General features: G+C 43.3%; 1 protein-coding gene across 10 annotated transcripts in view; it reads left to right on the forward strand.

Annotated features, from left to right (window-relative positions):
- The window catches only part of Lcp1 (lymphocyte cytosolic protein 1), a 99,934-nt gene extending 75,408 nt beyond the window's left edge, over window positions 1–24,526 (forward strand). For all 10 annotated transcript variants that reach the window (XM_021181588.3, XM_021181587.3, XM_021181586.3 and 7 more), the window contains 9 exons: window positions 318–460; window positions 3,020–3,115; window positions 5,111–5,306; window positions 7,252–7,330; window positions 8,422–8,536; window positions 9,627–9,760; window positions 17,645–17,768; window positions 20,631–20,755; window positions 22,850–24,526. In XM_021181588.3, the coding sequence (XP_021037247.1) occupies window positions 318–460; window positions 3,020–3,115; window positions 5,111–5,306; window positions 7,252–7,330; window positions 8,422–8,536; window positions 9,627–9,760; window positions 17,645–17,768; window positions 20,631–20,755; window positions 22,850–22,982 (1,145 nt within the window). In that variant the 3' untranslated portion in view covers window positions 22,983–24,526. The remainder of the gene's footprint in view (window positions 1–317; window positions 461–3,019; window positions 3,116–5,110; window positions 5,307–7,251; window positions 7,331–8,421; window positions 8,537–9,626; window positions 9,761–17,644; window positions 17,769–20,630; window positions 20,756–22,849) is intronic.
- The last annotated feature ends 2,737 nt before the right edge of the window (window positions 24,527–27,263 follow it).

Here is a 27,263-nt window from a genome sequence, read left to right on the forward strand (position 1 = left end):
AGAGTACTTCCAGCAAGTTGCCATGGTTACCTTTATGCTGAAATGCGTGTTTTTAGGCAAACACTTGAGATTCCTTGGTGCCTTGTCTTTTCTAATTAAAAAAAAGGGGGGGGGGAATGAATTAGCTCACAATAATGTATCACTTTTAGGAAGTATTATTGAGCTGTTTATTTTATGGGAAGGACTTTAAGACATTACATCTGAAGGGACAATGCTGCTCTTTGGTCTTCTAACAAGAATCCATATCTGGGAAGGCAAATGCGCCCCCCCCCAAGATCCTCTTATTTATTTTGGATCAACTTTTTGTATCTCTTCAGCTCTGATTGCTCTTTTGAGAGAAGGAGAGAGCCTAGAGGATTTGATGAAGTTGTCTCCTGAAGAACTCCTGCTGCGGTGGGCTAACTACCACCTAGAAAACGCAGGCTGCACCAAAATCACCAACTTCAGCACCGATATCAAGGTAGGCGAACACCATTGACTGTGCCTACTGCAATGGAGGGAATTCGGGGAGGTAGTGGGGAAAGCACAGATGCTGGGCCTTATGTCTCAGCACCCTAGGCTTGGTGTGGTTCTGTTTGGAGCCACTTAAGGGTTAATGTGCAGCTCTAGGTCTGGGCCACACACACACACACACACACACACACACACATCCACCCAGAGCCTTGGTGCAGCTTCAAAGGGAGATGAGTCTTGCTTTGAGTTTCAGTGATAGGAAGCTGATCATGCAGAGAGCCTGATGGTGCAAGGCAAATCCTACTTTTAAGGTAAAGAGGGTATATGTAGAGGCTGGAGGGATGGCTCTCATGGTTAACAGTTTGCTGTGCAATTATGGGGGCCAAAGTTTAGATCCCAGCATTAACATAGTAAGCCTAGCATCCCACAAAATCCTTATAACTCCATCTACAAGAGATCTAGTGCCCCTTTTTGGACTCCATGTATGAACAGGAAAGTACACCTACACATACATGTGCATACATCATGCAGATGTATACACATGTACATGTATATACATACATGCAAATAAATCTTAAGACAATAAAGTGTATGTAAGATTTTAGTGTTTCTGGTTTTGTAAAGGGTACCATCTTAGAGGGTTTCCTTTGAAAATGTTGTCTTTCTGTTTACTGATAATAGTAAGCCCAGTGCTTGTTACATGTCAGATGTTGGCCTAAGCACTTTTATAAGTCCGTGATCGACTCACTGCATTCTTACCCCAGGTTCTAAAGTAAGGATTTCATAAGTAAGAAAGCGAAAAAGGAATCTATAAAAGAATAGCTAGGAATGCAGATATGTGACTAAGGTGATAGGAAACAGCTGTAACCAGTGACAGATGGACCAGGCTGAAACACAACTAAGGAGTAGCTAAGATGCACGAAAGATCGGTCCCCATAGCAACAGGGTGATGTGCAGGAACACCAGCGTTAGGAAGGATTTCAGTGTCCACTCTCTCAAACACAAAGAGCCAGAGAAAGGTCACATGACCTGCTAACTCAGTGCACCAGGCCTATAACTCAGCAACAACAGCCTCTGGCTGCTGTGCCATATGAACTGATCTGGTGGCGTTTAGAACTCTGCATATGTCAGACACAGGGCCAATCAGGATAAAGCATGTATCTGGGAAAAGACACCCCCCTGTGGCCCCATTCCTGGGGAGCTCTGCTAAGCACACTGGTTATCAACAGTCTCTCAGCAGCACCAGCCAATATGGGACTTAGAGGAGTCAGCCAGACTACATTTCCATGTGTGTTCAACAGTTCTGCCCTGTCATGATTAGAAAACTATGTACCCAAAATTATGATCTCAGTCATAAATGGGTCTGTTTTGCTCTCGCTAAAAGGCCACATCCTTAAAGTAATTAACCATTTAGCCTTGGGGAAGTCAGTAGGGCTCTTCGGCAGCACGTGTGCCCTGTGTGTATGTACAGGGAGCAGCTCTAGCACAGGCATCAGAGGTGTGTATCCAGGTTAAAAATAGCGCATCTCCTGAGCTCTCCGTATTTAAACTAAGTTAAAAGGCTTTTAAGTATCTCAGCAAATGAAGTAAAATAATGTATGCTTCCACTGACTGAGAGTAAATTTGTATTTTTTAAGATCATGACTGTGGAAATTCTATTTTATCCTTCAATAAGCATATTAAAGGATCCAATAAGACTTCAGAATTCAGATCCATTTCAATTCATTATGTTTTCTAATTTCTAAAGAAATATGAAATGGTGATATACCATGTGATTTTTCCCCTTTGACTAAAAGACTACTTGTTCCCTGTAATCCCAGTACTGGGGAGACTTCATTCCAATCCATGGGAGGAGACCATTATGTTCAAGGCCAACCCACCCATGGTTCTTGATGAAACCCCGTTACAAAAAAGTAGGGTGGGGATCAAGGTGGATCAATGGATGGATACTTGCTGTTAAGCCTGACAGACCTGAGTACAATCCCCAGGCCCTGTGTGGTGGAAGGAGAGAGCAGATCCCTGGCAGTTGTGCGTGCACTTGCTCCTTCCACGTAGATACATAAAGAGATGGTAATTTGAAAAGAGCAATCTTCTTGCTAATGTCTCCGTTGTCTGTCTTTGACGTCTCTTCTGTTGCTGACTGTCTGTTTGAATGTGTTTTTAAACTCTGCTTCCTTTCTCTGTCATTTTCTTTTTTTAACTAAACCTTAGCTGGCTGACTTCTACAGCAGTGTAAAGGTATAGATACATTTTCCTGTATACAACTTAACTCGTGTAAATAAGTTGTTCCTCTTCCTACTCCAAGGACAACAGAATCCTTGTGTTGCCTATTATGTATATGTATTTTTAATTGTTAGACTCCTTTGAGGAGTCCACAAATACAGTATGCAACTGGATGGAGGGAACCTTCTAGTTGCGTGAATGTGTCTAGGTCAGTTAATTGCTATATATATTCCTGAAGGACAGGAGTAAGAAATACAATGTTTGCTTTTAGGAAATGATTTTCATGTTAAGTGTGCAATCAGCCCCACTGTTTTGATATTGTGATTTCTTAACTTTTTCTCAGGACTCCAAAGCTTATTACCACCTGCTCGAGCAAGTGGCTCCAAAAGGAGATGAAGAAGGGATCCCGGCTGTTGTGATTGACATGTCAGGACTGAGGGTAAGGCCATGCCTGTTGTCTTCAGAGAACACCATGCTTTCTTGGTGTTGACTTTCCCTTTGTGCCACCTTGTCCCCTGCTCTGCTTAAGTGTCAAACTATTGAATGCTGCCAGCAGTTTTTGATACTAATTATAGAAAATTAAATCTGGACATAAAACACCAGGATAAGAAATAAATACTGGGCTGGTGAGATGGCTCAGTGGGTAAGAGCACCCAACTGCTCTTCCGAAGGTCCAGAGTTCAAATCCCAGCAACCACATGGTGGCTCACAACCATCCGTAACGAGATCTGGTGCCCTCTTCTGGAGTGTCTGAAGACAGCTACAGTGTACTTACATATAATAAATAAATAAACCTTTAAAAAAAAAAAAAAGAAATAAATACTAATGAAGTGACACGTAGCACACAGAGTATCTCTCTATCCCTATCATTCAAAGGCTCAACAACACCAACCTGGGTCTAAAGATTAGAACATCAGTTCTTATATGCTTAGTATCTTTTATTTTCAATTGATGCAGAATAACCACTAATTTAGCTTATATATATATATATGCATGCTAGCTTTCAATTGCTGTGATAGACACTGTGACCAAAAGCAACTTGGGGAGGAGAGGGTTTATTTGGCTTACCTTGGCTTACCCAAGTCATAGTCATCATAGAAGAAGAGGGCAGAAACTGAAGTGGAAGGAATGGAAGAATGCTGCTTACTGGCTTGCTCAGCCTGCTTTCCTTGCCAGCCATCAGAGCCACCTACCTAGGGGTAGCATTTTCCCCAGCAGACTGGGCTCTCCCACATCCATCATTATCTAGAAAATGCTCTACAGATTTGCCGACAGGCCAATCCCATGGAGGCATTTTCTCAGTTGCGATTCCTCTTCTCGGATGATGTTAGCTTGTGTCAAGCTAACAAAGAACTGAAACTGACCTTGTGCCTTGGGCGGTGATGGAGTCACAAGAAAATTCGTGAGAATTTGTTGTTAGTGTTTGTTTCCATTCGTTCGTGCCTCGCCGTGCCTGGGAGAAACCCCTGGGTTTCACACATGTAGGCAAGCCCTCCACCACTAACTCACTGCTCACAACCCTGAGTTTTACCATCCCATGTAACATCAATCTTCAACACAGTGCCTTGTTTCTAAACATGCCTCATTTAAAGTCATTGGGATCGAATCCAATGAGTTAGTATTGAAGTGAACTCATCTCCGAAGGAGACATGAAGTAAAAGCAAATAATGAGGGTTGTTCATGAGACCGCGTTGCTACTACTGCAGAGGACTAAGGGGTAGCTCTAAAGTCAGCCCGTGCTTTGTGAAAACTGGTGCTTCCATATAGACTTTACATAGACTGGAGCATCATCTAAGACATTTCAGTCTTGTTTTAGAGTCTGATTACAGATGACTTGGGAATTGTCCTAACTTATTTGAGCATGAGCTGCAGTCTTCAACCTGCATTTTGCCAAAGCCAAGTTATCACGGTATGTTTACCACTGGCAGTATGGAGGTTGATAATTACTTTGGATTTTAACCAACCTAATGTGGGAAAAGTAATTGTATAAATCAGATGTTCTTAATTTATGACTGCAAATGTCTGCTCTGAATTAGAAATGGGAATATAAATTATTCCTTTTTATTAAACTTTTTAACAGTGCGAATTCTCATAAAGTCTGTGCAAAATAAACTATAACATAAAGTAGTTTAACTACTGAAATAATTGAATCAATGCAAATGATAAGATGTCAGGTTTTTCCTGCATTTCTTTTCAAAAGGGCAATCTCGTGTGAACTTATTTCCTGAGGAGGGAATCCTGGCGTTAGTCACAGATCCCGTGACTCTGTGACTTGAGTGCATGTGGTATGTGTAGTAGTGAGCTGTGGTGGGGTGTCTGCCTGTGGTAGGCATTCACTTGGCACACTAATGAGACCTTCTCTATTTCTCATGTTATGCCTGCTCACTCGAGCATGGATCCTTGACCCGGCCTTTTGACATCCTTTTCGTTGCAGGAGAAGGATGACATCCAGAGGGCAGAGTGCATGCTGCAACAGGCGGAGAGGCTGGGCTGCCGTCAGTTTGTCACAGCTACTGATGTTGTCCGAGGGAACCCCAAGTTGAACCTGGCCTTCATTGCCAACCTCTTTAACAAATACCCTGCCTTACACAAACCAGAGAACCAGGACATTGACTGGGGGGCTCTCGAAGGTAACCATAATGTCACTGCTTAAGATGTTCAGGAGAAACTGCTCAGAGCTCGGGTTCGATGGCAATTCCAAAATCAGCCCGAAGCAAATACAGAGCCATCACATACATAAGCAGGGCCATCAATTCTCCAATATACAACAAATAGAATGAATTAATCAAGTCAATTATAGCCAAGCAGCAATAATCAAATGCAGTTATATCACATCCATTATACATAGGCATTGTCCACTATTAAGTGTTTTAGGGACGATATACTGTTTAATTATTGGATGAAATAAATTCTAAGCTCCAAAATCCTAGTTTATATACTTAATGGACTGTGTTAATTCCTAGAGGCTAGAAATGGCCTCTGCTCACCATGAGAAGTGATGTTTAACTTATACTAGGTCGTGGTGGCTCAAGCTTCCCTTTTATTTTTTGTCTTTCCCAGATCATTAGGACACAGGAAAGCATTTTAAAGCAGAATCCTGACAGTCATATTTTACAAATGAAAGCCCTAATATCAGCCACACACAGCATGTACCCAGTCAGCTCAGCTTCATTTACTGATCCTTTTTAAACATGAGCTGATCTCTACATCAATATAAAAATAAAGGAAAGATTAATATTGAATGAATGTTATTAACTCAAGAAAGTCCACGTTGTTTTTCTGTAAAACCCTTTCAACGGTGCCTTACTTGAGTTATTGACACAGTATCAGTCCATATCCAAGCCTGCTGCTTTGGATAAGTGATGGTTTTGTGTCCTGAGCTTGAATCTATGCATCAAGCCGACTAGTCAGCCAATCCATTTCTAGCTACCATTCTGGTGCCACAGTTCGGTCTTTCCCAATAAAACACATAAACGCTGAACTGAATCCTTCTCCTGCCTCCCCACTCCTTCCCCGTTTCCCACCTCTTGTACGCCTGTTAGTAAGTTAGTACCTCTCATTGCAATCCATTCTTGCATTTTGTTCTGTTTTGTTTTTATTTTGGTCATCAAAACAAATGGTCTTGAGTTCTACTAAGATATTTTTTTGCCCTTCACTCTTAATCTATTATGTAAACAAATAATACCAATAATTCTTCATTCGAAATGTCTTCTAGATTGTTTCCCCTTTCTGCTCTTCTGGACTTACATCGTCTCATGCATCAATTATCTTAGTAGGTCTTAGGGACCGTTCCTCCATTCATCAAACGGTTAAATGTGCTCCACATGCGAGTACCAAGTAGGACCCCTTCTGCATGTTTAATATAAATGCATATCATCACCCCTCAGTAATTCTGTACACCGCTGCCAGGCACATCTGCTGTAGCTTTCATTGTACCTCTGCCTTGCTCAAGAATTTATTATAGCAATCAAGCAGCAGAGCCTGCAATGACTGGCACTGTGGAATACATCAGTATAAATCTGCTACCATGCACACAGAGATTCCTGGTCCTGGCCAAAGCCTCTAGACAGTCTTGGCTCTGTGGCTACAGCACACAGATCTCTGACGCATCGCTTTTCAGGGTTCTGAGTGGAGAGCGTGTTTACTGCTCTCTCTGTGCTCATGTTTACACTCTTGCTACTCATGTCTTAAGGTCTTCCAAAATGCTCTACTCTCCCCTCATTCCTATTCGGCTTTTTGACCCTAGGAAGTGAAGTGCAATTCCACACTTCCAAATCTGGGCTATGTTGTTCCCCACCCCCACCCCGTCTCACCAAGAACAGCAAACAAACCTGCATCCTCCCTCAATGTATCCAGCTGGCTCTGTGGAGCCTCCTTGGTGCCTCCAAATCCTGTTCGATGCTATCAAATTGCTTGTGGAAATTAAATGGGGGAAACTAGCAGATCATCAGACCACCTCTATAGTCTCTTCTTTATTCCATATCTTTCGTCTGTGTTGCATCCACTGTAGATAAACTTAGATCATTAAACAAGCCCTGTTCTAGGTTATGTATTAACTAGTCTTCACTCACCTAGGGGAGACGAGGGAAGAGCGGACGTTCAGGAACTGGATGAACTCCCTGGGAGTTAACCCTCGTGTCAATCATTTGTACAGGTAAGAAGGGATGGGAGCATCCTTCATGTCTAGCACGGAGACACTGAAAGAGCAAAGGACCCCGCACACCGTATCACTGTGGTGCGTGTGTCCTTCCCAAATGTGTACCTTGGTGGGATACAGAAGTGCCACAGGACCTGCTCTGCCGAGGAGCTCACTTCTGTGCCTCGGCCGTCACTGTATTTAATATGAAAGTTATACCTCTGCAAAGTAAACAAACTTGCTGCATTATCATATGCTCATGATCTTCTCAGGAGCAGGCAAAACAGAGAAGTGTTTTGCCTCCTGTGTTGTGCTGTTGTTGCTAAAGCCATGTTTCTTTTCCTGACTAAAGGCAGGTTTTGTCCATGGGAGGGACATAGCTGGTCACTGAAGAGGGTAACTCTCTCTCTGAATCACGATTTCCACATCTTTTTTTTAATGTTCTTTTTTTTTTAATTGGGTATTTATTTCATTTACATTTCCAATGCTATCCCAAAAGTACCCCACACGCTCCCCCACCCACTCCCCCACCCACCCACTCCCACTTCTTGGCCCTGTCGTTCCCCTGTACTGAGGCATATAAAGTTTGCACGACCAATGGGCCTCTCTTTCCACTGATGGCCGACTAAGCCATCTTCTGATTCATATGCAGCTAGAGACACGAGCTCCAGGGGCTGTGGGGGGGGGGGGTACTGGTTAGTTCATATTGTTGTTCCACCTATAGGATTGCACCACCTTTAGCTCCTTGGGTACTTTCTCTAGCTCCTCCATTGGGGGCCCTGTGATCCATCCAATAGCTGACTGTGAGCATCCACTTCTGTGTTTGCTAGGCCCCGGCATAGTCTCACAAGAGACAGCTCTATCTGGGTCCTTTCAGCAAAATCTTGCTAGTGTATGCAATGGTGTCAGCGTTTGGAAGCTGATTATGGGATGGATCCCCAGATATGGCAGTCTCTAGATGGTCCATCCTTTCATCTTTTAAAGGTGGAGCTACTCCTACCAAGTTTCTAGGGCTCCTAGGGACGTTGCAGGAACTAAGCGACTCTCTCACTATAGTCTGTGACCACAATGTTGGATCTCTGAGAACTCTGTGTGCTTGTTTTGTTCAGCGACTTATCGGATGCCTTAGTCATCTTCCAGCTCTATGAGAAGATCAAAGTCCCTGTTGACTGGAACAGAGTAAACAAGCCTCCATACCCCAAGCTGGGGGGCAATATGAAAAAGGTAAGCAATGATTTTTCCTGATGGGCCATGAGGCAGGTTGGTAGCATTAGCCTGCAAAAGCTCTTTGTGAGTGCACTACTAGGTGGCCAAGCTTCGTTGAGTGTTCAGCATGTATTAACCACAGCAGACAGAGACCTTATGAAGACTTCCATTACAGTGAACCTGTCATTGCAGTTGATTGCTTATTTATAATTCATGTTGCATATCTCTACGCATTATCATGAAAATTTTCCAATTAAGGTAATTAGAGAAAGCAAAGCCACAGGGTCTCCTCCCACCCAAGCAAGATCTTCATTCAAATTTTCTAAAGACCTGGGGCTTCCTGCTCACAGCCTGGCTGGTACTGTTTGCCTACTGTCAACACAGTGGGAGCATTGTTTTGTAGCCATAGAGTTGGCACAGTCACATCTCACTGCTTTTCATCTCTGTGGTTGTTTTTATAGTTATTTAGTGTGTGTGTGTGTGTGTGTGTGTGTGTGTATGTGTGTGTGTGTGTGTGTGTGTGTGTGCATGCACACACACGTGCGCTCATGCATGTATGGAGATGCATACAAACATACACACACATGTGTTATAGCATGCATGTGGAGGTAAGAGCACACCTTGCAGGAATCAGTTCTTTCCCACCATGCATGTTCCAAGACTCAAACCCTGGTTGTCAGACTCAGTACAAGTCCCTTTACCTGCAGAGCTATCTCACTTCCCTTCTGTGGTCCATAATGATCTATGAGTAGCCACAGGACTATCCGCCTACGTGTTTGTCCACTATTTGTACATAAGACAGAGAACATAAATTTTTCCTATCTATCTATCTATCTATCTCTAAACGTCTAGCTATTTTAGAACTATCACAGATAAATCACTGAGGCTGGCTCACTATGTACTGCAAATGCTTATGGAGGTGCTCATGCTAGTAAGTTTCTTCTAGTTTTAACTAGTCTAAATCATAGTAGTGCGGAACCAGTCGTTATCTGAGATTGCACAGGTCTGGCATTATTTGTCTTACTTTGTATCTTTATTTTGATCATTCTCTGATACTCATCATAACCAAGATGATGCCCGAGCTGTTTTCTTTCTGCCTCACTCACAGCTGGAGAACTGTAATTATGCAGTGGATCTGGGGAAGAATCAAGCTAAATTCTCCCTGGTTGGCATCGCAGGACAAGACCTCAATGAAGGAAACCGCACTCTCACGCTGGCATTGGTTTGGCAGCTCATGAGAAGGTAACATGAAGCACAGGGGGAATGAGATTTTAGTGACTGGGCCATTTATCTAGAAACATACCAGAAATGTTCAGAGAAAGGGATTTTAACTTAGCTAAACCATAACTTAAGTTAGATTTAGTAACCAAGGCCTTTTGGTTTTCTGCTATTTTTTTTTCTTTTAATTTTTAGTTTTTGTTTGAGTTCTTATGAAAATCTATTGTTAGGTTCACTAGTATTTTAGATTATTAATTTTTCTGAATGAATCATACTTGTATCTTATTGCAGAGCGACCTTCTGTGTGCCTGGCTGTGTTCTTTGTTCTGAACATTTCTCGCTGGCGTTGATATAGTCACCACAACTTCTCCTGACTGGCATATTTTTTCTCATCCTTTAACTTCTATCAACACACTAAATTATTTTCATATAAGTTTAAATCTCCACCTTAGATCTTTTTTCTTATATCTGGAATCTTTGTAATAGTATGGGTCTATTGAAAGGGAATTGTTTCAGTTTCTGTAAGCCAGAAAAGGCCTTAATTTCTTTATATTATTCTTTATTTATTTCTATATATTGTTGAAATATATTTTCTCAGGATGTAGAATTCTATGTTAATGTATTTTTATTTTAGTACTTTGAAAGTAACGTCCATTGTCTTCTCACCCACGTGTTAGCAGCAAAATGCCTGTCATGGTCCTCATCTTTTCTCCTCTATGTGTAATATGAGCCCACCTCCCACCCCTTTGGGGCTCTTTTAAGATTTCTCCTTATCATTGGTTAAAATAATTTGATTATGTATGTTGTGCAAAGTTATTTCTTATATTTGAGAGTCCTTGAATTATTGGGTGATATGGGTTTAAACTTTGCATCAAACTTTTAGTTTTTAAGTTATTTGTTCTGAATTCGCCCTCACCATTGTTCAGGAAACCCTGAGTGCACATTAATTCACTTGAGGAGTGTGTGCTTATTGCCTTTAATTTTTGTTTCATTTTGGAAGATATAGGCTGATGTGTCTATAAGTTAGTCTATCTCTTTTTTCTCTCTTATATACTGCCATGTCTCATTAACTCCATTTAGTGTATATGTATGTATGTGTGTGTGCATACACACACGAACGCACACACACACACACACAAACACACACACCCTTGAAGATATATTTATTTCTATATCATAGTGTCTACATCCAGAAGTATTGAATTTTTTTCTTTTATTTCCAACCTCTCATCTTCTGCCTGCCTCCTTGATCATATGGATAGAGTGTGGTGACTTCTTTTCTACTCTATTTCTAATTCACTTTCATCTTCAATACAAGCCCTATGTTCTTACTCCTTTGCATGTTGCTTATTTTTCTAATCACATGCCAAACATTCTAAGGCTTACCATGTGTGCTCGGTACTTGATACTTCTCCATTCCCTTAACAATTTGTGATTTTGTTTTGGGATGGAGTTAGGTTCAACCCAGTATCAATCTTTCCAGGCTTGCCTGAAGCTTCCTCCTCCAGTGTCATTCCCTGCGTATTAATGAGATGCTGAGTGTGTTAGATGATGACCCATGTGTTATTAATTCTTTCCTTTCAGCTGGTAGGAACCAAGTGATTTCAAGCCCCGTGTGAGCTTCAAGGGGTTATTCTAGCTGTTCTTCCCCCAGCCTCACATGCATGTCCTCAGTGGCTCAATTCCTCCACCTCCCAAAAGTCCCGAAATCTTCCCAAAGTGCATCAGCAGCTGAGGCCAAAGCTGGTGATAAACCACATGAGCCCACAGGGAACACTGGACATTCAAGTAAAAATAGGTGTGTCTCACCTTTGACATTGAGGCAACGTTGTCATCCTTAAAGTTTATGTTCAAAAACCACCGTGAAATTGCTACCAACAGAATTTCAAAACCATCTTTAATGTTTTAAGAGGGTGTATGGCTTTTCTGTTGGGCCACATTCACTGCTATCCTCAATCACATGGAGCCCACAGGCTATGGGTTGAACACACTTGACTGAAAGTCCCCAAGTGCCAGACTCACCAGTATATTAACTCCACGAACTGTTTCTAACTGAGTTCCATTGCTTTCACATGACCTGAATTCCAAACAGAAAGGCTTTGGGTACTGATGGCTTTCAAGCAAGTCGTTTTCATTGGTGTCAATACATTTTCTCGTGGATTATGATCTAGTATAACACTTATATGTTTTACTTTAATGATAAGAAAACTTAAGCAAACTGTACTCTATTGTAAATTTCATACTATCTAGAAATCACCCTGGGTTATGACATATGTCCTGAAAGTATTAGTAGTGGCCAGGGCTGGTCTGGGTGTTTCCAAGCTCTTGGGTTCTTACTCAAGGAATTGAAAGAAAGACTCACACAGGTTGTTAAAGTAGCAAGAAAGCTTATTCAAAAGTGAATGATCGTATAGATCAGAAAGAACTATGCCATCGAGAAAGGCAGCAGGCCACATGGGTGAGGGAGCTCAGGGGGCCTGATTATTATTTGGGGCTTCGTTTTGAAGACACAGTGGGAGGAGCTTCCTTAGTAGGGCCATAGTTTGAGTAGTTCTTTATTTTGATTGACAGGTTTAAGTTACATAAAGTTTTTGTCTGTTTATTGATTGTTATTACACATGCCCCTTTCCATACACTGACTTCTCTCTGGAAGTTCTCTTGAGGACAGTTTGTCTTATTGCCCGTGTACCCAGATCCAATCTAGGCCAGATTGTCTTACCAGGACATAATGGAACATGACTGAAAGGGTTTGTCTGTGTTTAACCATCAAGGGAAGAAAAAGCTTATTCCACTGTTCAGAGATGGCTGTACACTCAGCTCAGGATTAGGCAGGGTCCTGGATTACCAACAGATTGCTAGCCATGTTGTTTGGGGAGGTGTGTGTGTGTGTGTGTGTGTGTGTGTGTGTGTGTGTGTGTGTGTGGTATGTACAGGTAAGGGTCTCAGACTGCCAATTGCATTATTAGGAGTGGGGTTTGTTCATAGCCCAGACCAAGCGGTGCTCTAGGTTGTGAAACTATTCTCTATGCTCACCTGCCTCAGAAGTTTCAACCACACATGGCCCCAAGCCTTCCTATAGGGCTGAGATAATATACAAGGTAAGGTCTGTCTGCTACTGCAGCTGACTCCCCCCAGATGATCAGTGACAGTTCTCACAAATGTTTATTACAGAAAATTTCTGCATACAAGGAAGTGGACAGAGAAATGCATTCCTACTGAAGGAGGGAAAATGCCTGGTGATTATGTAAATGGGGCCAGCAGGGATTTGTTTTTGCCTTTGTTTTCTTTTCTTTTTTTTTTTTTTCTTTTTCTCTGCCTGCCACACAGTAACAGATCTATTCAATTTGCATCCAGTTCTAGGTAGAATTTATTTCACTTGGATTGCACAGATATGCTAATTTGGTCATTCATCAGGACAATAAATGGCTTGTCATTTTGCCTAAGCCTCCCAGCCCCCCTTCAGTAGCATGGAAATCATTCTAAGTTTGGACAGCTGGCAAGTAATGTATAAATTAGGAAACCAAAGCTTCCACCAAGCACTCTGCCAGGAGATAGCAATGGTACTGTGAAGCAGGAGTGCAGACCCTAAGGCAAGCAAATGAGAATATCGCCTACAGCCACACAGGCTATGGACAGGGACTTTGGACTAGGTCCCCAACAAACGAAAACCACACATGGTCCCTCTTATCAAATGTTAAATAACTAAAATGAGTGTTGGGTGTGGGAAGACTGGAGAGCAAGTAAGGGATAGCACACCTTCCCTGGCCTCACATAGCCACGCCCCATCACTCCTCCTTTGTTGAGTGAGGAACTGGCTGGACCTGGGGCTCACAGTGCTATTTCATTTGGACAGTCTTTTCAGCTCTGTGTGTTTTGGAAGCACCAGCAGGATTGAAATCTTATCAGTAGTGTTCCAGCTAATAGCAATAGTCACCCTAAACATGTGTGATAATAAAAAAAAGTGTGTGTGTGTGTGTGTGTGTGTGTGTATACACCTGAGTGTAGGCTAGAGGAAGGTGTTGGATCCCTTGTTCCTGGAAGTACAAGTGGTTGTAAACCACCTTGTGTGGTTGCTGGAAACTAAGCCCAGATCATTTGGAGAAGCTAAATGTGCTATGGTCCACAGAGCTGTCTCTCTGGGCCCCTGTTTCACACTTTGAACCTGTACCGGATGAACAATTGCTTACTGCAGTGTCTACCTGAGATTACAGCCCAGTTCTCGTCTTTCTTCCCTTTGCCTTTTTCTTACAAATCTGTGTCTGATTCCACGAAGTTTCTGTACCCCACTAGAGGTGGCCGAGAGACTGTTTTGTAACTCATCAGAACTCGATGCCATCATGAGAGGTTCTTAAGACCAGAGTACCAGAAGAAGTCGCCTCAAAAGTGCCCACAACCCAGAAAAAGGATCTCTGTTCTTTTGTTTGGGTTCTAACGGACAGATCTTTGCATAGAGGTTGGCTTCTCCTTGTAACCTTTAATACCCAAGGTCAAGAGAATGGGAGTGAACTCAGCTTCTGATTTCTTGATTTGGTCAGTAGAGCAGGACTGGGTTTCTGACAAGAGGAGGTGCACATCTGGAGGGACGGAAACAGCTTGTTCTATCAGGTTACGTATAGGAAAGACTTCATGAGATAATCACTGACCAACCATCCCTTGCTGAAATGTTCACTGGGCAAGAAATTCTTGAACATTGTCTCAAATGCAAACAAATCAATACATATGCTAGCTATCAAAAAATAGAAGGCTAATTATGCTTTAACACACCATGTTTATGAACCTACAAAAGTCAGGATCTTTTTCAAACTAGGGGTATTTTTTAAGTACACCTTAGACTTAAGTCCTGGGTGCTCGCTATTGCCTATCATGTCAGTCCCATTTTTAATTTATTTTTCTTTTTTAGTGTAAACAAGCATCTCATTCCTCTTCTTGCATTTGTTTTACATATTTTACTCACCAATCTATGGTTTTATTTACTGGATGCCCAGCATGCACTAGGGACCCTGCTTATTCCTTGAAAACATCATAAGTAGACACAGACCTGTCTCCATGGAAACGTGGTAGATGCTGTCTCTGTCAAAAATTTTAAGAAACAGACTTGAATCAAGCTTAATAATTAATGCACAGCATGGTTTGGGAAAGAGATGCTCGAGTGGGGAGGTGTTCGGAGGACTGGAAATACCTCGGAGATTGGACCTATGAACCAGCAAGCGTAGATAAATCGGTAAAGCAAGAGGACGCACGGTGTGGATAGTGTGGGTGGGAAAGCTGCGACTGGTTCTGTTTAGTTGATGAGGATGAGGGAGGAAGAGGAAACTGAGAATGTCCTAGGAGACGGTGAGCCAAAGTGTGAAGGGCTTTGTGTGCCGTACTGGGAAGTTTGACCTGAGTCACTGTGATGACATGACCTCAACTGTGCTCTCAAAGGAGTCAGTGATGTGGGAGAAGACTGCAATGCACTGCTGCGGGGAGCTAATTGCCAGTTCAGTGAAGGTGATTTATTTATTTATTTATTTATTTATTTATTTATTTTGTAAAGAAAATCTTCAGGTGAGGCAAGGTGTTGGCTCACTGGGTAAAGTGCTTGCCATGTAATCACGAGGACCTAAGTCTAGACCCTGACTGAGAGCATGGCTACAGGTGTCTGTAAAACCAGCGCTGGTGGGGCTGAGACAGGTGGTGGATCCTGGGAGCTCAATGGCCAGTCAGCATAACTAGCTAGCTAAACCCACAGTTGGATGAGAGACACTTGTCATTTATATGACAGGAAAACAGTGCCAACCTCTGGCCTTCAAGTGCACATACCTGAACACACACACACACAGAGAGAGAGAGAGAAGAGCAACTGAACTCCTATTAAAAATAAAATAGGGGCTAGACTGATAGCTCAGTGGTTAGAGCATTTGTCCTTCTTACAGAGGACTGGTTTGGTTCCCGGCACCCACATGGTGGTTCATAACCATCCATAACTCCAGTTCCAGGGCCCCAACTCCCTCTTCCGACTTCCCCAGGCACCAGGAATGCATGTGGTACACATACAAAAATATATACATACATACCGTCGAACATTCATGCACATAAAATAAGTAAAATAAATCAATTATTTTTAATTCCAAAAAGATTTTAAATAAGAAAAGCATTTTAGACCATCTCTCCTATTTTCAGTGGCAGGAGGCTATGTTAGCCTAGAGCAAGCCAGGTAACACTTTAACTCCGGGGTTTAAACTTGAAATCCCAGTGGGCAAATGTGTGAATATTGTGCTTTGTGTAGACTAACCAGAGCAAGTGGCAGGACAGATTGTGTAAGCAGAATTCAAGGCACCGGTGTGGATGGCGCGTGCCCTCATGGGGCAGGCTCTCTCCCAGGTGAGAGGTAGTCACCAGCTTCCTGGGTTTCAGTTTGAGAAGAGGTCACTCATGGGTAATATGACCCACTCCTGTGCACTTGAACCATGATGTCAGCAAGCCTGCCTGGGTTTTCACCTGCTTGGCTTTCCTCCATTCCAGAAGGAAACAGGTTATCTGTTCCTTGCTGGAGAATTTTAAGGGACTGGTGGATCTTATAACAAATGTTCTTCCTGTAAAGACACCGTTTCTAAATCCACTGTGGACTGGAGAGGATTCTGGCCCTCTGTCAGGCTGAGGTTTTCCTTGTTCCTGTATTCCTAACTACTTACCAATGTTTTCCCTTTATTCTGTTCACGGCTGGAACTTTTCCCCCAACATTTTAAATTTTAAAATGTTAAAAGAACATTCTTTATTGCATGTGGCAGGGGCTGTGTGGGGTGGGCGCTGGTGTGTATGTGAGTGCCACAGCTCGAGTGTAGAGCACAGAAGATAGCTGTATGTGTGGAGTTGGTTCTCTCCCTCCACCTCGCCAGTGAATCGTGAGAATCTTAACTCTCCTGTGGCCTGTGTGACAATCACTTTTACCTGCCGATCAGCCTCACTGGCCCTTGCTTCTTAGTTTGCATGGTGGTGCCTTGAAGAACGACGTTGCAGGTTAGATGAGCCCGTTGCTCCATTCTTCTTTCCACGTATCTCTACTCTCCTGCTTGCTCTTCTTTCTCAGAACAATGGTGTCAGGTACAAGAGCGCATTAGCTCTGTAGTTCGCTATAAGAACCATATGCTTATGCATTGCGTCAGTCTACAGTAACTCCATTTAAGTTGTTCTTATGTATCTCTCTCTCTATATATCTATCTATCTATCTATCTATCTATCTCTCTGTGTGTGTGTGTGTGTGTGTGTGTGTGTGTGTATGTATGTGAGTGTGTGTTATGAAGCTTCTGTTGTCATAGGTTTCCATAGGACTTTTTCAAAGATCCTTTCTTTAATAACCTTTAATTATCCCTCCCTACATTGCCCTCTAGTCTGACCTCCCATCACCCTTCCTGTACCAGTGATCCCTCTTTAACCCTTCATAGCACTGTGTTCTATCTGTTTTCACTTAAAAGCATCCCTGACAGCCCATTACTAGGTCCCTGACTGCTGGGTGTTCCAAAGAGAACACACATTATCTGAAGCGTCAAGGCTACCATCCACAAATGAGAGAAAGTATCCGTTTGTCTTTCTCCGTTTGGGTTACATCACTCGGAATGATTGTTTCCATTTGCCTGGAAATTTCACAGCTCATTTTTTTTCCCTGAACAGCCAGATAACCTCCCACGCTATAAGGGTACCACATTCTTATTACCCATTCGTCAGTGGATGGACCTCTAGGCTGTTTCCATTTTCTAGCTGTTGTGAATAGAGCATCGATGAACTCAGGGCGAGCAGAAGGGGCCAGTGTTATTCAGTGCCCTCATCCCTCACCAGTGTAACTGTGCTCAGGCTCTTTCCCATGGTGTGTCTAGAAAGAACGTCCTAGCTATTTTCTGCAAGTAAACAGTCATTCTTGATTTTATTCAGGTACACACTGAATATCCTGGAAGATATCGGAGGTGGACAGAAGGTCAATGATGACATTATTGTCAACTGGGTGAATACGACCTTGAAGGAGGCGCAGAAAAGCTCGTCCATTGCTAGCTTCAAGGTAAAGGTTTCGTCTTCTGCTTCTTCCTTTTGTTTTCGTTACGTGTTGAGTGACCTTCAGGGGCAGGGCTTTGATGCTCCCTTTGGATTTCCTTAAATGATCTTGTTTAATGTTCGAGGCCATTTCAGTGACGAATTTCTCATCATTGTTCCTTTAATGGTTAATTTTCCAGACCTGCTCTTTTAAGTACCCCATTTTAGACTTTGTTCTTTTGAAGTGATGTAACACACGGGAATCCATTTTTTTTTAAATGTGCACACTTCCGTTCAGAGTTTCTTATATTACAGTAGTAAAGTGTAAATGGTTTGTCTTAGGGTTTTACTGCTGTGAACAGACACCATGACCAAGGCAAGTATTATAAGGACTTTTAATTAGGGCTGGCTTAGAGGTTCAGAGGTTCAGTCCATTATCATCAAGGCAGGAACATGGCAGCATCCAGGTAGGCATGGTTCAGGAGGAGCTGAGAGTTCTACATCTTCATCTGAAGCTAGCAGAATACTGGCTTCCAGGCAGCTAGGACTAGGGTATTAAAGCCCATGCCCACAGTGATACACCTGCTCCAACAGGGCCATACTTCCTAATAGTGCCACTCCCTGGGCCAAGCATATACAAATCATCACAAGGCTAAAAGATATCTTGTGTTATATATTTGGGGGGGTGTACTTCATCTCAATCATATTTTTATTAATAATACCATTATATATTATCAGACAAGAGTCTTTCTCAAGGACCCAGACACTTGATCTCTGTAGTAATCATGTCCATGCCTCAATGTTCATATTTAAAGGTCAGGATTTGTGGTGAGGGACCCCCTCCCACCCACAGGAAGGAGAAGAGAAATTAAAGTCTCTTCTCCCCAAGAATAGTAAGGGCAGAGCGGGGTAAGCTGGTACCAAGAGCTGCATCAGCTGTGAGCTTATCTGGGATGTGGGCACCCCACCCCCACCCCCACCCCACCTCAAGCCCTCTGCTCTGCCTGGGTTGCTGAGCACAGGGATGTGGGCACCCCACCCCCACCCCCACCCCACCTCAAGCCCTCTGCTCTGCCTGGGTTGCTGAGCACAGGGAAGAGTAGACTAGTGACTGAGGTGAGCAGATATTTCCAGAAAGACATTTGGAAAGGCAGCGGGTAAGAGGGAAGTCAAAGCCGTCGAGGCTACGACTGCATTATAAGTCCTGGGGGCTCTTCTCTCTGAGTTTGTCTTCACAACTTTCTTTATTTTGTAAGTAAAGAAGCTAAAGCTTAGGAAACTTTTGGAGTTACAGCCCATAAGCTCAGGCACTGTTCTCTAGCTGAGGGGAAAGCATCTTTTCGTGAGGCAGCAGGGGCCACAGATCACTCAGCCATAGCTATGAACTGGCCAGTTACTGCTGCTTTTCCCTGGAATAGAGCTGCTACCCCAGAGCTGTATTCCATGAAGATCTGGTGCCCTTGTGGGAACGAGGTTTGATAAGCCATGCTGAGACTCACTCTTAGGAGTACTGGGCAGTTCTCTCACACCACAGGTCAACCTGGTCTGTTCTTCCCTGTCTTCTCCCTAAGTCAATACAACACTGATTAAAAAGAGCCACTCGATGACACAAAAGAAAAGGTCAGATTAGCTGAGTCCCTTTCCAGTGAGACTCTAAAACAAGGAATACAGCTCACTCTTGATTAGCCATTCCCTTGATGCCCACCACCCCTCACTCACTGTCAGTTCCGCATCCAGGGCAGAATTCAGGGAGGAAGGCAGGGCTTGGATCACTTCATTTCTTGAGTGCTGTGTTGTCACCAAAACAGCCTGCAGAGGGTAGCGAAGAACATTAATGGAAGACACTGGGGTGGAGTCCCATCTTTGTTTTTAACTACATTGCTTCTTTTATCAGCCAAGAGGAAATATTAAAAAGACTCATTCTGATATTGAAAATGATTGCTTTACCTCTATAGGAAAACAGAGGTGTGGAGAACTAGTATCAGCCTTAGAACTTAGTCTGATTCACACTTTCCAAGTATGCGCTGCTTGAACTCTGTGCTCAGACAGTAGCACAGGCACACCCCTTGTCCCAGGGCCACAAAGAAAGAAAACACACTTAGTAAGCTCTGTGCATGCACACCCGAGGAGTGTTCTCAGCCCCAGATGTGAACATCCAAACATTTACAAATGTCCAAGACCTTAAGGCTGAATTGTAGACTCAAAACCCAGCTCTACCAATTCCCAGCAACTCACTTAACCACGTAAATCCCATCTCGTCTGTCAGTGAAGATTAACTGTGGAAGCCAAAGCCCTGGTTCAGGGGTGCAGCGGATGCTGGCAGGTGTGAGGCTCAGAGTTCCGTTACCAACACTGAACACACGGACAGAGATCAACCATGAACAGTAAACACCCACACCACCAAAATGACCACTCATAAGGTTATACAAGTGCTAGCTCCACATAGCCACCCATAATGTCCGTATACTTCAAAGCCCGAGGAATACATACCAAGCTGTGTGTCGATTACAAAGTAAGCTTCAGAAGTTAAAGCTCTCAGAAAAAAAAAAAAAGAAAAACATGTTCCTGGGGCCTGTGGTGACAAGAACAGGCTGGGCAGTGTGTTAATTACTGCCATTGTGCTTAATCCCGCGTTGCTGCTGCTGTCTCCATGGAAACCTGGAGTCCCCCCCACCCCCACCCCCCAGTTCCTGGGAGAAAGAGCATCTATTGTGACCCAGCCTACCTGTACCCTCATGTGTCTCCTGCTAGATGTGCTTTTCTGACTTCTTTGGTCTCGTCTTCTCTATGTCTATTCTCTCGGTAAGAAGAAAGGCCTGCCCACTTCCCTTGAGGCAGACAGAAGGAACTCTAGAATATGTTGATAAACCTTCCCTTTCTCTCTACTTAGGACCCAAAGATCAGTACCAGCCTCCCGGTTCTGGATCTCATTGATGCCATTCAGCCAGGTTCCATAAACTATGACCTTCTAAAGACAGAAAATCTGGATGATGAAGAGAAACTCAACAATGCAAAGTATGTAAATAGACATGGGGGTGAGATAGAGGGCACAGGTGTCAACTGGGCAATTGTAGAATCTGGTGTTTGTGCTTTGGGCAAATACCTTATCTCTACGATTCCTGGGTTTTCTTCTCATGACTTATTGCAGTTTCATCATCAATTTAGGTGTGGTCCAGTAGCAGCTTCAGATTGCTTGTGTTGGGATGGAGCAAAACAAAACCTAGGGGGGTAGTTTCATAAGCAATAAGCAAGGCCAGAGATTTGAGGGTTTAGGACATCCCCTTATCTTTCTGGAAGAAAGGGCATAACTAGGTCCTTTACAAGTCTAGGATTCACCCTTGTTTTAAAATTCCAGCAGTGCCCTTTTCTCCGTGGCCAGCTTTGGAAAACAGGTCCTTTTTCCAAATATCCCCACATGATAGTGGTCAGCACAGGCTACTGAAGAGAAGACAGTTAAGATGTGGTTATGTAGAGTATAATCGGGGTATCTAAGGGGAAGTACCAAGATGAGGGGGTGGACAGGAAGGGTCTGTGGCTCTTTGGAGCAAATGACTTCTAAGCTGAGCTCATCAGCAAAGACAAGTAAGCCAGCAGGAAACAGACAGAAGACAGAAGTTCTAGATAGAAGAACATCGTGAAAACAGAAAGAAAACAATAAACAACCACAAAGGTTTGAAACTAGCCAGGCCTGGGCCCCGTGTGCAGTTTAAGGGATGTAACAAGGTCACCCAATTTTTAAGCTGCACGGGGGAGACGTCAGAGTCTGACTTCGGAGACCAGGCTCCTGTGCATTGCCCTGCAAGGACAAGACACAGCATTCTTTCAACACTGCCCAGAGCTTGGGACAGAGCAAAGCATACCCTATTATGCAAGAGGCCTTGCGTTAATTTCTAGCATTGAAAGCAAAACCACAAACAAACGTCTTTTTAAAAAAAAAAAAAAAAAAAAAAAAAAGAGTTTGAAGAGCTTTGGAACAAAATATCTGCTTTGCAGACAGATCTGGGTATGGTGGCCTGGGCTGTAATCCCCCTGCGAGGGTAGCAAAGCCAGGCAGATGCATGGAACTCATTGGCTAGTCACTGAGGTCATCATGGTGAGTTCCAGGCCAGTGCAAACCACTGACCAAAAGAACCTAAAATAATTAATTAAATAATGTGGGCAGAGCTGAAGAAATAACATGTAGAGTTGTCCTTGACATATACTTATACATATAACACACACACACACACTCACTCACTCACAACATGAAATAAAGGGAAATAAGTGTGGGAAAAACCGTCAACCAAGAGCTAAGAATGGTTATGTTTTGAGACTGGGTTGTGGGTTGGGTTGGGACCTTTTTTGTTTGATTTTTTTTTTTTAACCCTCACAGATTTTTGTGTAGCTTTCCCTATGTGTTTTATGATGGAAACATTAATTTTCTTCATTTGTAATTAATACGGAGGAAGTTATTGAGAGACAGACAAGGAGGAAGCATGGATGGTGCTCTTAAATTAATTTGGTCACTAAAGCAAGGATATGTTCTTTTGGAGACCAGGAGGAAGGGGTGGGGCCCTTGGGTGGGGGTGGGTGAAGGTGTGGAGTAGCTACAGTAAAGGGATTACAAGGAATGAGAGAACAAAAGAATCACCAGGCATCGATGTGAAAATAGTCACGACTAACAGATTCTATAATGTATAGACTCTGAGGCTCTTGTGTGGCTGTGATGATTTCATTTGAAAAACAACAGAACCTAAAACTCAGACTATTTGAATAGCAGTGCACTATGAGTAAAAAACAAAACAAACAAACAAAAAACATCTGTACACAGAACAAGAAATTATAGACCCGGGTATTATGCACGACAAGATATTGTACGTGCAGTTTTCTTCTGAAATTTCTATAGTTGAAACACAGCCCACGGAGTGTTTGTTCCTAGCCGTTCATACTTAATTCTTGGGCTTTTTCTGCCACCCTCTGCACCCCAAGAGGATATTTCTCAAAGCAGCAGCAGGGAACCTGGAGAGAAGGCTCAACTGGCAAAATGCCTGCCTCCCAAGCACAGGATCTGAGTAGAGATGCCCAGCTCAGCCACTGCCACTCAGCATCTGTGTTTTTTCTCCCTTTCAGGTATGCCATCTCTATGGCCAGAAAAATCGGAGCAAGGGTGTACGCCCTCCCAGAAGACCTGGTTGAAGTGAACCCCAAAATGGTCATGACAGTGTTTGCCTGCCTCATGGGGAAAGGGATGAAGAGGGTGTAAGTCCCAGTGGAGTAAGCCAGAAATCGACACAGACAAGCCTGAGGGATCAGCACATGGTGCTCCCAGGATGCAGAGGACCATTCAAGCCATTGCAAAGTCCTGAACCTTGGAGACATTATTTGAAATTCACATATTTCTTCAGCCAAGTAGCTTCTGCTATAATTAGCAATACGTGCTTCTCTTTTGTTGTTGTTTTTTCAGAAGATGTACTCGCCTACAGATTTTTATTCTTTGAAAGTCTACCAGGAAAAAAAAAAGAGAGAGTTAAAAAGAAGTTATTTCCAGATGCTTCCCCCTCCCCTCCCCCCTTGCTTTCACTGATAGTCAAGGATATAAACTACAGTGTGCTTAAGGGTGCCTGAGATCTTGAGCCAGCTTGATCTAGCTGCTCTTGGCCTTGTTCAGACTGAGGACCTAGAAGAGATCATCAAACTTGCCTTAAATAAACCCTCTCAACTAGATGGTCACAGCCCCTCCTTGCATCTTCTTCTCCCAGTCTGTCTCCCTGTGAGTCTGTGAGTTTGCTCCATTCCCCTCAGAACCATACCTGCTCTGTGGTCCCCGTTTGGTTTCTGGGTGTTTTGTTTTGTTTTGTTTTGTTTTGTTTTGTTTTGTTTTGTTTTGTTTTGTTTTGTTTTGTTTTGTTTTGTTTTTTTACCAGCCTTGCTACTGGAGTATCTGACAAATCAGTCAAGGTCTCAAGAGTCTCTCTGGGAGACTGCAACACTGGGGACTCAAGGAAAGTGTAATAGAGAGTAGAACCACTAGGGGGCAGCATAGTGAGACCACAGAGCATCTTACCTTTCTGAGTGCCTTTAACCCCACTTGTGAGAGAGCTGCTTATCGTGGTGTTGACAAAATGCCTGACGATTGTTGAACAACTTCATTTGCTTTTAGACATCGGCATATCCGATTGCTGTCCAGCCATATTACCAAGCCTCACTTTGCTGGTACTACAGAAGCCTTTTGCCACCCTAAAATTCCTGGAATTGGGGCATTGATATGTGCCAATAATCTATGTCCCTGCCTCACCCAAATGCTTACACGGGCCCATACACACATGTAGCTGGATGTCGAGAGTAGAATGTTGACTAGGAACTGCCTGGAATTCAGAACAAAGAGGACAGTATGAATTTGAATAGCTCCCATTAGATAAGCAATTTCCACTAGAACCTACCAAAAGCTAAAAAGCCACAGAGCTTCGTGAACCAAAGCGAGGCTCCCTCTGCATTAGTGAAAGGCTTACCTCCATAGCATCTTCCTTAGGGGTGGAAGGATGTAATGGAACACTGTTGTCTTCCAAAGCAATGCAAATGCAGGGCCTCTCAGCTCCCTCCCCTCGACAGTGGGCTCAGGAAACCAATAGATGACTGTGTCCAGCTCCCAAGCAGTGTTCCCGCTGCATCAGAAGCAAGGTGTTTGGCTGTGACTTTAGTCTGAACTTCGTGTAGCCTTGGATGATGTTTGTCCATCTGCTTCCGTGAAGAAGGGATATTATTATTGCCTTAATGGAAAATGAAAATAAATCATGTTTAAAAAAAAAATCTTTCCGAATAAAATGTCCCCCAATTCTGGTTGTTTCTGCATATGCTTAAATGTTGCTTCTAGCTCGCTAGCTCAGAGCACGTAATATCTGAGAAACTGTCTAAGGGCTATGGAAGCCTTCTGTACGAGAGAAAGCCTTTGTACTCGAGTAACTGGCAAAACCGGACACCACACACAACTATGGGCGTGTGGTAAGTGGTATTGCAAGGAGAAATGTCTCAGGTGAAAACTGAGAGATACATTGCCATTAATTGCATGAAGGAAGTTGAAACGGGGATTGTTCAAAACTCTTTGAACTCAATCGTGACGATCAGGCTTGGAGACTGGTAAAATGACTTCTCACATGAAATGACCAAATGTGCTTTGAGTCAGTAACATCTGGGGCCTCCTGTCCCTCTGTGCTGGGTCTCACTATGGGAGGGGTGGGTGTGCTTATGAGGGAATAGGAAGTGAGTCTGCAGTGGCCAGCTCCTTCTGGGCTAGCCTGCTGAGACAACAGAAATTTGCCCTCAATGTGGCATGGCTCTGCCTTGACCCCCAGAGAAGCTCCATTGCTGAACAGTGGCTAGGACACTGAGCTTTGGCCTCTGAAATGTGTGCCCAGCCTTTCCACTGACTTATGTAAAAGTGGCTCTTTCCTAGACTGGATGGATTTTCAGCTCCTGTATGTACGAACACCATATTTATCTCTGTTCCATGCACATGAAGAAGCCAACAGTACTATTGGTTGGGTTTAGACTGCAGCTCTAGGTTTTATACGTAAGCACACAGACTAAAGACAGGTACGCTCTACCAAGGAAGAAGAACCATTGTGGATGAGAGACAAGGTACTCAGTAGCACAAGGGTCATGGGTGATCTAAATTTAGCTATTTGTGGGTACATTTCACTTGGGCAAGCAAAGTGAGGCATGAGGAGTTGAACCACACTCAAGGATCAACAGTAGACAAAAGCCACTCCATTTCCTACTTAAACTGCGCCTGAAGATCTGTAGTAGCAACCACTTCCCTCCCCCATCCCATGCTAGAGGTGTGCTTTGAAGCCATCAGTCTTCTGGAGCCAGCTGAATTTTTGTCCAACTATTATTAAAACAGTGTAGGCTAAGAATTGGCACAGCAGGTATTTACAGTACAGGAATGGTCAGGTTCTACTCTTAGGCTTGTGAACCCCAAAGTACTATTGTATCAACTACCCACTGCCTCTGTCTCAATTCCTCAATGTTCTGCCCAGTTATCAACTACTCTTACCATTTATTTTGTATCACAGGAATATCTGTGTGTGTGTCATGTGTATCCTAAAGTGCTTTATTCCCTATCTCATGCTCTTCCACTAAACGACCTAACCTTGACATCCTCAGAGATGGAGCCACCTCGTCACATAGAGTCCAGCTCCCCTTTTTCAATAGGTCCCTTGGATTCTGTCTGTGTCCAAGCTGGGTCTGACTTACAGCTTATGGATATTTCAATTGCCTCAGTCTTTTTGTCCTAGCAAATAAGGCCAAAGTGAATAATAGTGTACCCACTTCTTGAACATAGCCTTAATTTTAATTGAATAGGTACCTATGTATTTCTGAGCTATTCAATTCATTACATACTGGAGGAGCACAACAGAGATTCTTTTAAGTTCCCTCAAATTATATTACATAAAACCTGGGATAAATAGTTGAGCCAAGCCTAGTTTCTCTGTTTTGTACCTAAAGATATTGTCTTAGTTAGGGTTTTACTGCTGTGAACAGATACTGTGACCAAGTCAAGTTTTATAAAGGACAACATTTAATTGGGGCTGGCTTACAGGTTCAAAGTTTCAGTGCAGTATCATCAAGGCAGGAACATGGCTGAATCCAGCAGGCATGGTACAGGAGGAGCTGAGAATTCTACATCTTCATCTGAAGGCTGCTAGCAGAATACTGGCTTCCAGGCAGCTAGGACTAGGGTCTCATAGCCCATACCCACAGTGACACACCTGCTCCAACAAGGCCACACCTCCAAATAGTGCCACTCCCTGGGCCAAGCATATTCAAACCATGACAGATGTTAATACAGCAAAGAAATAATGCACACACATGCGTGTACACACAACTAAAATAAAGTGCAGTCTTTAATAAAGGTGTAGCAAAACTATAAATGAAGTTTTATGGGAACTCAAATCTCAACCCTGAATGAAGGATCCACAAACATTTGTCAGGGAGCTCGGGTCTGAGGAATGAGAAACAGGCAGGAACACTGACTACTTACATGTGTTGGTTGGTACCTCCTACAAAGCCATCCACATTCCCTGATATTTAGTAAGAGCATGGAAGCACTTTCAGTTGTGATTTACACTGGCAATGTTTACTGACCGCGCTAAACACTGAGCAGGCACACGTGGTTACAAGGAAGGTTATGAAATAAATGTACCTGGAAAGGTCTCAGCATGGAGTGGATTGCTGTCTGCCTGGAAGTTAGGACTCTGGAGTCCACATGATGCAATGGTTGGATTAGGTGACTTACAAAGTCCCAGTTAGCCTACTGACTGTATCCACATAGACATGCATGTACCATGCACACATGCTCGTCGAGGCTGACCCAGGGGCACAATATCAGCCTTTTTCAAAGACTGGTCTCTTTAGCCACCTAGTCTATGCCACACTGTGCTTAATGCCTGAAACACACGTCCCCGTGCCTCCAGTGTCCCTGGGACACCTCTGGTGTCCTTGGGCCCTGGATCTACTACCCCAACCTTTATTCTTCATCCATACC

The sequence above is a fragment of the Mus caroli genome, unplaced genomic scaffold (genome assembly GCF_978045245.1).
Source record: "Mus caroli unplaced genomic scaffold, Mus_caroli_1 scaffold_12, whole genome shotgun sequence".
Classification (NCBI taxonomy): domain Eukaryota; kingdom Metazoa; phylum Chordata; class Mammalia; order Rodentia; family Muridae; genus Mus; species Mus caroli.